General features: G+C 48.5%; 3 protein-coding genes across 3 annotated transcripts; 2 read left to right on the top strand and 1 right to left on the bottom strand.

Moving 5' to 3' along the window:
• The first annotated feature begins 395 nt into the window (after window positions 1-395).
• Window positions 396-4,972, top strand: LOC144306361 (histone H2B type 1-C/E/F/G/I). Its single transcript, XM_077885796.1, has one exon. The coding sequence runs from the start codon at window positions 429-431 to the stop codon at window positions 807-809; it is 381 nt and encodes a 126-aa protein (XP_077741922.1). The 5' UTR covers window positions 396-428; the 3' UTR covers window positions 810-4,972.
• Window positions 4,973-6,645: 1,673 nt separating this feature from the next.
• Window positions 6,646-7,038, bottom strand: LOC144306363 (histone H4). Its single transcript, XM_077885797.1, has one exon. The coding sequence runs from the start codon at window positions 7,017-7,019 to the stop codon at window positions 6,708-6,710; it is 312 nt and encodes a 103-aa protein (XP_077741923.1). The 5' UTR covers window positions 7,020-7,038; the 3' UTR covers window positions 6,646-6,707.
• A 3,780-nt stretch (window positions 7,039-10,818) lies between these two features.
• LOC144306866 (histone H1.3-like) lies at window positions 10,819-12,111 on the top strand. Its single transcript, XM_077886512.1, has one exon. It carries the CDS (start codon window positions 10,876-10,878, stop codon window positions 11,515-11,517), a length of 642 nt encoding a protein of 213 aa, XP_077742638.1. The 5' UTR covers window positions 10,819-10,875; the 3' UTR covers window positions 11,518-12,111.
• Window positions 12,112-12,235: the final 124 nt, after the last annotated feature.

Here is a 12,235-nt window from a genome sequence, read left to right as displayed (position 1 = left end):
AGTGCCTTCAACTCAAAATAACCCACACTCCAAAGACTCACAACTGCAGGGCAGTGGCCCCTCCTGAACAACTACACTATAAAAACTCTGAATATATTATACACTAGATTGCCTACCTGGCATTCGAAAATACAAGAGTGTGATTTCTAATATTGAATATTAATCCATAAGTTAATCGGCATTCCTATTAATAACCAGATCTTACTGTAATAAAACTCCTTTCACTAAAGCAGCCAGGCTGACCCGCTGCATCAAGATCTGACCAATGGGAGAGCAGAACTCCAGCCAATCACTAGACGGCAGGCCGTACACAAGCCGACGAATCAGCGGTGGCAGAGCCTATCCTTCATTTGCATAACGTTGGCTACAAATAGACAGGCTCCCGAGGCGGACTCCATTTTCTCTTCTCCGGAGAAAGCCGAGTCGGTATGCCCGAGCCCGCCAAGTCCGCGCCGGCCCCGAAGAAGGGCTCCAAGAAGGCGGTGACCAAGGCGCAGAAGAAGGACGGCAAGAAGCGCAAGCGCAGCCGCAAGGAGAGCTACTCGGTGTACGTGTACAAGGTGCTGAAGCAGGTGCACCCCGACACGGGCATCTCGTCCAAGGCCATGGGCATCATGAACTCGTTCGTCAACGACATCTTCGAGCGCATCGCGGGCGAGGCGTCGCGCCTGGCGCATTACAACAAGCGCTCGACCATCACGTCCAGGGAGATCCAGACGGCCGTGCGCCTGCTGCTGCCCGGGGAGCTGGCCAAGCACGCCGTGTCCGAGGGCACCAAGGCCGTCACCAAGTACACCAGCTCCAAGTGAGCGCTCTCCGAGGCACCATCCAACCCAAAGGCTCTTTTCAGAGCCACACGGTCTCACCAGCAGAGCTGTGCGACTGGCACTCGCTGTACTCGTAGCTTGGGGTCCGGTCAGGTTAGTAGGGACCTCCGGGACGCCACCGCCCGTAGCCGAGGTCGGGTGGCGGGCTCCCCGCCCGTGACTCTGACAGCCGTGGTGTGCACACGCGTCCCCAGCAGCGGGAACGAACGCGCACTGGAATGGTCCCCACTCGCAGCCCTCGCCCTTGGAGCCCCGGATCGCCTTCCTGACAGGTGTTCGGGCGCGGGCAGTGCTGGAGGGATCTCTAAGCTCCGAGGACTGACCTGGAGGCCCCGGGCTCCCGCCTTCTGTTCAGTGTCGCCCCACAGGGTGGGGACGGCCACAGGGACCTTTGAAAAGCGCGCCTCCTACAGGCGAGGGTTCCTCTTCGGTGCCACAGGGCTCGCCACCCCCGGTTCTTTGTGGCTCGGATTCCTCCCCGCCTCCCCCCTCCCACCCCCGCCTCCCTCTGCCCCACTCGCTTGCTCCGGGCTGTCCGGGACCTGGCTGGACACCTGCTGCGGGTCTGTAAGTGTGTCGGGCGGCTGAACGCTCCAGTCCGGACACAGGTCCCTAGAGTTAGCGGGCGTGGCTGTACCCTTCCCTTCCTCAGCTGCTCTGAAAAGGCGTTCGTTACATTTGATGCTTAGGGGTTACGGGGAAGACTGCGTTCCCCTCGCGCTCTCCTCCCTGACTCCCACATGACCTGCGAAGACCTTTCTGGGCCTTCAGCCGCCTCGTCTCCTCCCTAGCGCAGCCACAGGAGGAGAAGGCTGGCTCAGCACCCCGAGTCCAGCCTTTTCTGTCACGGGCGAGTCCCCTCCGAGCCGTCCACCTGTCCTGTCTCCAGCCCCGGCCCCCCAGCTCAGTGATCCCGGAGAGAAGCCCCGACACTCGGGCTCAGCGGAGAAGAGCAGGACGTGCGTTTTAACATTGTGATGCTGGACACCAAGGTCTGGAAGGTTTGTGGTTTGTGAGCACCTGATGCCCAAGAGCCTACACCCCGAAAGTCAAAACTAGAATCTGTCTCCTTGCCTCATTTCTCCGCACGCTGCCATGTGGAGGCTTCCTTTTCGAAGTTAGGTGAGAAAGATTGGGTCCAGAACACCTCACCTGTGAACGGAAAGACCTAACGCACCCAGGAATAGCTAACTCTGTCCTCCTCTATCCCTTATTCTCCCAAAAAGGCAAACAATCACAAGGAAACAAATATTTTCTGGTTGCCAGATTAAAACTGCACTTCAAATTCTGATCCTCTTGTTCCAGTCTGAGATAATACCAAAACTCTCCTGTGCGTAGAGAATCTACTTTCCATACCAGAGGGAGCCCAGTTCTGGAATAAAGCACCTGCTCATGTATTATTCCTCTCAGGGCCTTTCAGGGACCCCTCCCCTACTGCACAACATCAGAAATCGAGCCCATAGCCTGCCCCTCACCTAAAACTCAAACCAAATCTCAGAGGATTCTTTCCCTCTTGCTATTTCCCTAATTTTTTTATTATTAGTATTCTTTTTTTTTTTTTTTCTTGGTTTGCTTTTTTTCACTGTCAGGAGTTCCCTGTGACGACTCCAGCCTCCAGAATTTTAAAATGTTCTCTGCCTGAAATGTCCTTAATTCCGCTGCATCCCTAACAAACACACGCACGCACAGTTTTTTAAATCAACAACTCACCTTTCCGCTCAATCAAAACGCTATTGGAGAAGCTGAGCCACACTAATGAAGTCTCTCACAGCCAGCCACAAAGGACTGGCTGTATTCCCAGCCCCAGACTAATCATTACTAAGTGGCTGGGACCCTCAGGACTACTGCGGTTGAATCAGGACCTGATCCCTGAGACTAGTGAGAAACTCTGCCTTCCCTGGAGCACAGGACAACCAGCAAGGGGAGACCCGGACAACACTGAAAAACGTTAGAGAAAATGGGTGGGGGGAGGTCATGGCACTGCCTGATACAAAGCCTTCTAGGCAGAAAGAAAGAGCATCCATTTGGTCATTCCTATCCAGGTGCCAAACAATTATGTCCTGAAGATTCAGAGCAGGGCTTCTAACCTTATGAGTGCATCAAAATCACCTGGAGGCTTGCTGGAGGACAGATTACTGGCCCCACTCCCAGAGATTCTGTTCCTTGGCTCTGGGCAAAATCTGGGAACTTGGCTTCCTAACAAGTTTCCACAGATACAAATGTTGCTTGTAGCTACTCTGCTTTGAGAACATCTGATACATGGAGAACAAGCCAAACAAAAGCCCTTCCTGGGAGGGGGGGTGGGGTTCTGATGGTAAAGTTGAGCTTATGACATATGAGGAAAGGAAAATCAGGAGTGCCTGGGTGGCTCTGTCAGTTCAGCATCTGCCTTTACCTCCGGTTATGATCCCAGGGACCTGGGTTCAAGCCCCACATTTGGGCTCCCTGCTCTGAGGGGAATCTGCTTCTCCCTCTACACCCACCCCACTCTTGTGCTCTCGATTTCTCTCAAATAAAATCTTGTTTAAAAATGAGGAAAGAAAAATCAGAGGAGAGTTGAAGCAATTCCTTTATTTGGTCAGATATTGATTTCCTCTGTGTGAGGTATTAAGCTACAGCAGGAAGTGTTGGACAAGAGACCAAGAGAGGAGAGATCATCATCACACTGATGCCTCAGCTCAATCATTTCAAATAGCAGTTCTCACCGCTATGAAATCATTTGAGATAAAACAGGTGCCGTGCCCTGATACTGATGAGATGATGCTTCCAATGAGGAAACCAATGACCTAGGGGGTAGGTAGTCCAGGGCAAGGGACTGTTGGTACAATAAAGTCCTAGGGCAGGGATGACTTTGTGCTCAGGGGTGGAAGGGATCCAGGGTGGCTCAGAGGCTGGGAGACTTGTAAGCAAAGGTCAGGTGTTAGGACATAAGGCCGAGGGTTAAACGGGTGCCTGAAAATGTTGGGCTTTGTGGGCCAAAGAAGGCACCCAGGTAATTATTGTGTCAAGAGAAACTATTAGAATTTGAAAGCACTCAGGGAGCTGTGTGGAAAATGGTATTTGTGGGTTTAGAGGTAGAAACAAGCAGAAGAAAGAATGGAAGAGTTATTGCAATAACCCTGGTGAAATTATTACAGGTGCTATGGACGAGAAAGTCCCAAGAATTCATTGATGAACACAGTTTCATGGGTAAAGAAAAGTGTGGATGACATTGATGGAGCACTTTCCAGGTGTTGAAGACACTGTGCCAGACTCTCTCCTTAAAGGGCAGCTCACATCATCCTTCTCAACATCCACAGTATCCACATACAACCATTCTCTCTGTCTAGTTGACTAGGGATGAGCCAGGTGTGGGGATGGAGTTGGGACCAGATGGTGCACCTCCAGGTTGTGTGCTTGCCCACAGCCTACGATGAGGCTGAAGTTCTTGGATGAATGATCACCTACCATGGGACAGGCTGAGGTTTCAGAAACTGGGACAGGACCATTTATAAATCCCCATCAACATTCCATTGGAGGGTCAAGTAAGTAGTTGTAGATATGAACCTGATATTCAGAGGCAACTTTGGGACTGTACAAAGAAATGTTTAAATATTTGGAGTCGCAATTTTACTGTGCTTGGCACACATTAATGCTGGTATTTACCCATGGAGAAAGAATAAGGAATGACTCAAACTTCAGAGAAAAAGAAGGGAGCCAAAGATTCTAAATGCTGAGGAAGAGAATGAAGAGAATAGACTCACAAAAGTCAAGAAAAGAGTATGTCAGGAAAGAGGACATGGCCAACCTATGGTGATGTGTATCAGATGAGGAAAATGACCTTTGCATATGATAAATGGATCTCACTGGAAATTCGGATTCTAGGTAACAGAGAGTTACCCAGATTTCGGGGGGACAGCTTCAGGAGTATTCCCTCTTACCTAGGCTTTAAGTGTCCGCACTATGTTGTTCCTCTCTGTCTTGGGTCATCATGGATGACTGATGCTGGCACCTCTCCAGCTGGATCAGTTAGATTTGCTTTCCTAGAAACTAGAAAACAGGACAGAACAGAAAGTCCTGCCTGCTCAGCACTTTTGTCAGGGTGGTAGGAGAACATCTCCTTCAAAAGTTTTTTACATTGCTTAAATAAACTGGAATTGAGTTTTTATGGTTGCATCCACAAATCGTTCATCGTTTCACTCACAACTTCTCAGGAAAACATGTAAAGTCAAATATGGTCATGTTAATCATCCTCCACTATCCTGCTCAGTGTCACAGAAGTATTAACTTACCCTCACGTTACTTAGGATGGAGAGTGGTTAGTGATTTGCTGCAGACCACAAAGACAGAAGGAGACAGGTCAGGACTTTAAGAGCATGTATTCATAATTTATAGGTCCCCTTCTTTTTCTCTGGGCCTAATTTCATAATAATAATAGCAATAATAATCAAAGAGAAAACATAGAGCACTTACCGTGCACCATGCACTGGACAAAATGGTTTGGTTTTATTCACCCCAAACCTATAAGGTCGATACTACTGTTTTCCCCATTTTACAGATGGGGCAACGGAGACACAGAGAGGTTAAGTGACTCAACCAAAGACAACACAAGTACAAATCTCTCTCTGTACAAGGCTTCCAGTTTCATAGATTTTATATATACCTGAGATGATATTGGGAACTTGTAAACTTAACCTATGATTTGCTCAAAAACGTAGACTACTACATACTGAGGCCTTGTTAGTGTTATTTACCCAGATGGGTGAATGGAAGACATTTCAGTGGGCCTTAGGAAAAATTCATGACTTCTTCCTGAATCAGGGTGAAAATAAATTCCTCATTGCTTGTATTTACTCCCAAATCATGTGAGATTCAGTTCGTACTTTCAAGCTTTAACTTTAAGGAGTTATTCATGTCACACAGGACAGATCCACCGTGATCAGTTCCCCTCTGAAGGGCAACTCTGCTCCTCCTGATAAATCCAGGACCTTTTCCCTTCAAGTCATTGCTCTGCTATCCCCTGGGACCTGATGTCCCTGCCAAGGGACTGTTGGATCACCTTCTTACCTGGTGGGAAAGGGGAAAGCCCAGACCTGGGAGTGACTTCTGACTTTTGCAGCTCTTAGCCACATTCTTACCTGTGTTCCAGGAAAGCGGGGACATGTTGCCTAAGGCTACAAGGCCACCCGCCCAGCTATATGGTTTATTCTGTTCAAGTGAACAATCTTAATGGGGGGGGGGGGGGGGGGGGGGAGCCAGCCTACACAGCAAGGAACCTCTAAGACTCTCCACAAAACCAAACACACTGGGATCACACCAAAGGATACAGGGGTAAAGTGGCAGTCTGTGGCATGCTTAAAGAACCTAAGAACAAGAAAGCGGGAACTCACTAGAAAACCAACGTAATTTTTCCCTAATCTGCTGATACTAGGCAAGGTGGGATTTAAACCCTAAAAACCTGGGCTCGCACAGTCAGGATAGGCTGCATGCAGACCATAGAACCATCACCTGTTAACTGAAGGGACCTCGGAAGTCTAAGATTCTGTCCGATAATAAACGAAGGCACTTGATTAAAGCACCTTTTAAGTGGACCTATAGCACGTGTACGTTAGGTGGTCTTGGAGGAAGATCAGAACCTCTGGATGCAATTCAGTGGAGAGGCGGGACAGGTCCTCCCCCCCACCCCCCAGGATGCCTCACGACGGACAGGCATGAAGGGGTCAAATTTAGAATGGGAGCACAGTTGCCTGGGCGAATGGAGACCCAACTAGGTGTAGTCTGCCGAAGTAAGAAACTCACAGCGATAGTACAAAGTGAGCACCTCTTTCTGTAGACTAGATAGGTGGCCCTGAAAAGGGCCTTTGGTTGCAAACTGGGATTTCCTGGAGCTGAACTCACAACTCAGCCGCCGAAGCCGTAGAGGGTGCGGCCCTGGCGCTTGAGCGCGTAGACCACGTCCATGGCCGTGACCGTCTTGCGCTTGGCGTGCTCCGTGTAGGTGACGGCGTCCCGGATCACGTTCTCCAGGAACACCTTGAGCACCCCGCGGGTCTCCTCGTAGATGAGGCCCGAGATGCGCTTGACGCCGCCGCGCCGGGCCAGCCGCCGGATGGCGGGCTTGGTGATGCCCTGGATGTTGTCGCGCAGCACCTTGCGGTGGCGCTTGGCGCCGCCCTTGCCCAGCCCCTTCCCGCCCTTGCCGCGACCAGACATGACCACACCAGAACCTCCCGAGCCTGCACGGCACTACCGGCTGCCGCCACGCAGCACTTTTATAACAATGTGACGGACCTGTTTGAAAACCGCAAGCGCAGGGGCGGATCCACACTCCGTTCCCGCCCATCGCCCTTCTAGCCTTTGCTCAGACTGTGCAGACCCGGAAGGCCGGGCGCCCCAAGCAGGAGTCTGTGCCGGGGGAAGGGGATTCCGTAAATCCTCTCGAGTATGTGATCCGTGCAATGGCCTTGCAGCACTTGCAGCCGCTATGCCGGCCACCCGCTATGCCGGGCACCAATGCATACGCTTTCCACAAAGACCTCGTCCTTCACATTTCCCAAACAAGGGCAGAAATATTTAGATCCTCCTCGCTGTCGTCCCTAGGAGAGGTTTTCAATAAAATTTGAAGCTAATCCCATCTGTATTGCTAAGATTCTGTTCGTGTTATCGACCGATGGGTGTCCGGTCCCTACGGAGGGCGGCTGGCTGGGATGCAGGCTGTCCGGTCCCTGCGGAGGGAACGGACAGAATCGCCTTAAACATTTCAAAGTCAAGTCAGGTTCCACACTGAAGGCTGCGCTGAGCATATGCCACAGTGAGGAGAGCCTGGTTCTGCTGTGAGTCTCCACTCTGCGACTTCAGTGTATACTTAGTTATGCACAGCTTACAGGTAACGCGGTGTCCGCCTCCACGTTCTGGTGCTCCGGCCTTTGGCATGACCTAGAACGCGGCTCTGGACACAGCCTGCCGCCGTGCTACCTACAGGACCTCGGGCGGGCTATACTCGCTTCTTTTCCTTTCCAAATGTATAAGAAAGTCTAAGTCATAGAGCATTGAATTTTCAAAGGGAAAACCCATGTAAAGCGTTTACTATCCGCAAATATGCACTCACAAAATGATTATGATATATTATTGTGGATGTTTCTCTGCTCCTTCACTCACTATTCGCTCCTCGGAATAATGAGCCTAACAGAGCATCCTAGTTTCCTACAACTTTCTTTCCAGAACTCCTTAAAAATAATAAGCACTGAAAGATTGAATTCAGCACTAATCCGTTTGTGGAGTTCTAGTAGACTTTGTGGGGATTTGGCTTCTCCCCAAGGGTCTGTGAGGAGGACATAGTTCATTAAAGCTGATTTCTGAGTTTGTGGGCGGTGCATGGGAAAAATGCCCGACTTGTGTTCTTACTCTCTGATACAATGACAGGATTTAAGACATCTAGGAACTTGTATAGAACATAAGTCCATCTTTATCTGTACTATCCCTCAATTGAAGCTTAGCATTTCTTCCATTTACGAATATAGGCAGCAAACTTCGATGGGCGGGACCTGTCCTGTGTGCATGTCACCTAAACTGAAGCTCTCAGTGTTTTCAAGACCATTTAGACACTTTATTCCTTCTACACTGTGTTCATTCTTGCTCACAAGAGCTATCTTGTGACTCTAACGGATTAATAAAAAAACACATCTGTTAGGATGCCTAAGTGGTTGAGCATCTGCCTTTGGCTCATGGCCTGATGCCTGGGTCCTGGGATCTAGTCCCACATTGGGTTCCCGGCAGGGAGCCTGCTTCTCCCTCTGAATATGTATCTGCCTCTCTCTGTGTGTCTTTCACAAATAAATAAATAAAATCTTTAAAAAGAAACCACACACATCTGTTAACACTTTACAGTTTGGGGATTTGATAAAGGTATTGTAATATTAATTCTTTCCCATTATAATCCAATGTATATTCTCTTAAACTCTTAAAAACATTGTCCTGGCAAGGGGCCCATAAGCCTTATCAGATATATAAAGAAGCCCTTGACATGAACAAAGAAGGGTCAAAGGGATCTTCAGAGCCTTGAAAGACTCTGGGTTTTGAAAATGTGCACAGAGAAGCATTAGGAAATGACATGAATGTTGGCATGAAATGAATACGTAATAGTAACCTGATGGAGGTGTGTAAGGGTAAATGGCAATAATTTTCTCCTCTTAGCAACAGGAAAGAGATTATAGGGAGAGTGTAGTACAGTGGAGACAGGTGCAAAGGCAAATACCCACCAAGTGCCCAGAAATACAAGTTTGATATTTAGGCAAAAGGACCGATTTGAAGAGACAGTCTTCGAAGTTACTCACATTGAGGTGACTCATAAGCCCATCCATGAAGGTGATAGGGGTAGTACCTTGGAGAGACTCCCTACACTGACATGTCCAAGAAACAGCTCTTCCTTGGTGGCACTGCGTCTCTTTGGGTATAATCTTGACTCTCCTATTTCTTGTATGGACTAAATACTGTCACAGCCTTATGACTCAATGTCTCTGCAATTCCTGGAGTATTAATTATCAAAGAATAATCTTCAAATGAGTTTCAAAACCAACTATAATGAATCAAAACCACTTTTTTTCAAAACCACTTTAAAAGAATTAAGAATATGTAAGCTCTATAAAAAGTGAATACACAAAGTAAAAATTATTTATACTAAGCTGATATCTCACCCCTCTTTATCATGTTAATATTTAACCTATAGTGACATTAATTTTCATGTTTCACTTGGATTGACTGAAAGGAATAATCAGTCATTTCTTGATTTTGAGGGGATAATAAAGGAAAGTGAAACCTTCCCCCTCTTGAGCTTTGCTGTGTTTCCTTCTTTCACTGTCATAGTGGAACACAGATTGGTTCATGTTTCAAAATAAATATAATATGTTAAAGAGAAAAAAGGAATTTGTGAAGAAAATCACATTAAATCACTTCCTACCATAAACCTATTTCCCATTCAACAGTAAGCATAAGTTGTAATGTGATGCCTTCCATAAATGAAAAATATACTAGTGAATATAAAACACACTTTTAAAAAAGGTCCCCCTCTCAAGGGAATGCCATAAGTGTGTGCATGTCTGTGTGTGTTGTGCATGTATATAATCTTTGTTACTTTAATACCTTCCAAATTTCTCTTTCTCAAGAATGGCAGATTTCTATACCCAAACTTGTACACATTTTAGTAACTGATCTCTACCAAGAAAATCAATATAAGATAATATTTTCAACTAATAAAGGTACCCAACTTCTCTTATGCCACTTCTAAATCTCCTATCATCATCTAAAACAAACATAAGCCAAACAACCAGGTCAGCAGCATCATACTTGCTGCATTTCCCATTTTTCTAGACAAATATTGAATGCAGAAACCCCAAACTAACGCTGCAAATTGTTACTAGAAGCTATGATAAAGGTTTTACAGACAAAATAATGACCGTTCTTGTCAGAATTAGCAGTTCTTCCAAGAATCCTTTACTATCATTCTTGTAGAGAAATGGGGAGAGAGCCTGTGTTATTTCCCTTCATATGAAACAGGTTTTCTGGCTAAATCTCGATGAGAACTAAGCAGCTGTTGAACATATGAGAAGCCAAGAATGTATAGAATAACCCTAGAGAGCAAGTTATTGAAAGCACAAAGCGAAGAATTTATATTTTAAAGGAAAATCAAGAAGTTGTCTCTCTGACCTGTGAATCTCTCAGGGTGTCAGGGGCTTTTGAAAAGAGCTGAAACCCAGATGATGAAAACTGGAAGAAGAAAACACGAAGATGTCAAAGCATGAGGGGTCCCGCTTCGCTATAGAGTGTAATCAGCGTGATTCCTCCCCAGGAAATTTTAATTTTTTTGCTTTCCCCAACTGTAACAAACACAATTCCGGGACAGAGCTGACACCAGGCTGCTGTCAAGTTGGAGGACTGAGCTCGGAGCCAATCAGCGCGCGGCGTCCTTGTTGTATATATACACACGCACACACGCACGCCGAACCAAGCAGCTCAACTCCGAGACTCGATTAATATTATTTTTTCCTTTCATCTTCAGAAACCAAAACCCACTATGTCCGAGACCGCTCCTGCCGCGCCTCCAGCCCCGGCCCCCGCGGAGAAGACGCCGGTGAAGAAGAAGGCCCGCAAGTCCGCCGGCGCAGCCAAGCGCAAGGCGTCCGGGCCCCCGGTGTCCGAGCTCATCACCAAGGCCGTGGCCGCGTCCAAGGAGCGCAACGGCCTCTCCTTGGCCGCGCTCAAGAAGGCGCTGGCGGCCGCCGGCTACGACGTGGAGAAGAACAACAGCCGCATCAAGCTGGGCCTCAAGAGCCTGGTGAGCAAGGGGACCCTGGTGCAGACCAAGGGCACCGGCGCCTCGGGCTCCTTCAAGCTCAACAAGAAGGCGGCCTCCGGGGAGGCCAAGGCCAGGAAGGCGGGCGCGGCCAAGCCCAAGCGGGCGGCGGGGACGGCCAAGAAGCCCAAGAAGGCAGCGGGGACCGGCACCCCCAAGAAGAGCGCCAAGAAGACTCCGAAGAAGGCCAAGAAGCCCGCCGCGGCCACCGTCGCCAAGAAGGTGGCCAAGAGCCCCAAGAAGGCGAAGGCGGCCAAGCCCAAGAAGGCGGCCAAGAGTCCGGCCAAGACCAAAGCCCCGAAGCCCAAGGCAGCCAAGCCCAAGGCGGCCAAACCCAAGAAAGTGGCCGCCAAGAAGAAATAAGAATACAGAGTAGTTTAGGATCTTTTTAAAGGCTCTTTTCAGAGCCACCCAAACCTCTGAAAAGAGCTGCGGCACTCTGCGGGGAAGGGGGCGTGGCGGGAGGGGAGACTGGCGAGCCCGGAGCGGCACCTACAGGGGCGCCTGTTAAGTGCACACGGGCCTGGGGAGATTTCAAATGGGACAATGATTTCTCCTCTAGTCTGGTAAGTGCGCTGGTTCAACCTAAATTGGCCCGTAGTCCACACGGCGAAATAGGACTAATATACATAGGGGAGAAGTTACTTGCAAAACGAACTTTGAAACCGATTTGCCACTTAATAGAAAGTACTCCAGCCACCGGGGATCTTTATACTGTATTGGTAGAAAACTATGAAGTATCTCGATGGTCTTTCCATTATCTTAATCATGGAATTGCGCCATCTCCTCAACAAGCACTTGCCCACCAGCTCCAATACCTAGGACGTCAGTTTGGCCACCAGTGGCCACCAGGCTTCCGCTGCGCAACACCCATCCTAGTGCAGGAAGTTTTCTAACAAAAGCTGTCCACACACACTTCTCCGTTACACTACCTCAAAGTTAAAATACATATTGGCGTTGAAGACTTTATAGTAACCTTTGGTAGCCAAGTCTAGACCTTCTGATTGGGTCGAAGCACAGTAACGAGGCAGCCAATGAAACGCTAGAATTCCAAGTACCTTTTACATTCGTATTTGTGACG

The sequence above is a fragment of the Canis aureus genome, chromosome 37 (genome assembly GCF_053574225.1).
Source record: "Canis aureus isolate CA01 chromosome 37, VMU_Caureus_v.1.0, whole genome shotgun sequence".
Lineage (NCBI taxonomy): Eukaryota > Metazoa > Chordata > Mammalia > Carnivora > Canidae > Canis > Canis aureus.
This window is presented reverse-complemented; position numbering and strand designations above follow the sequence as displayed.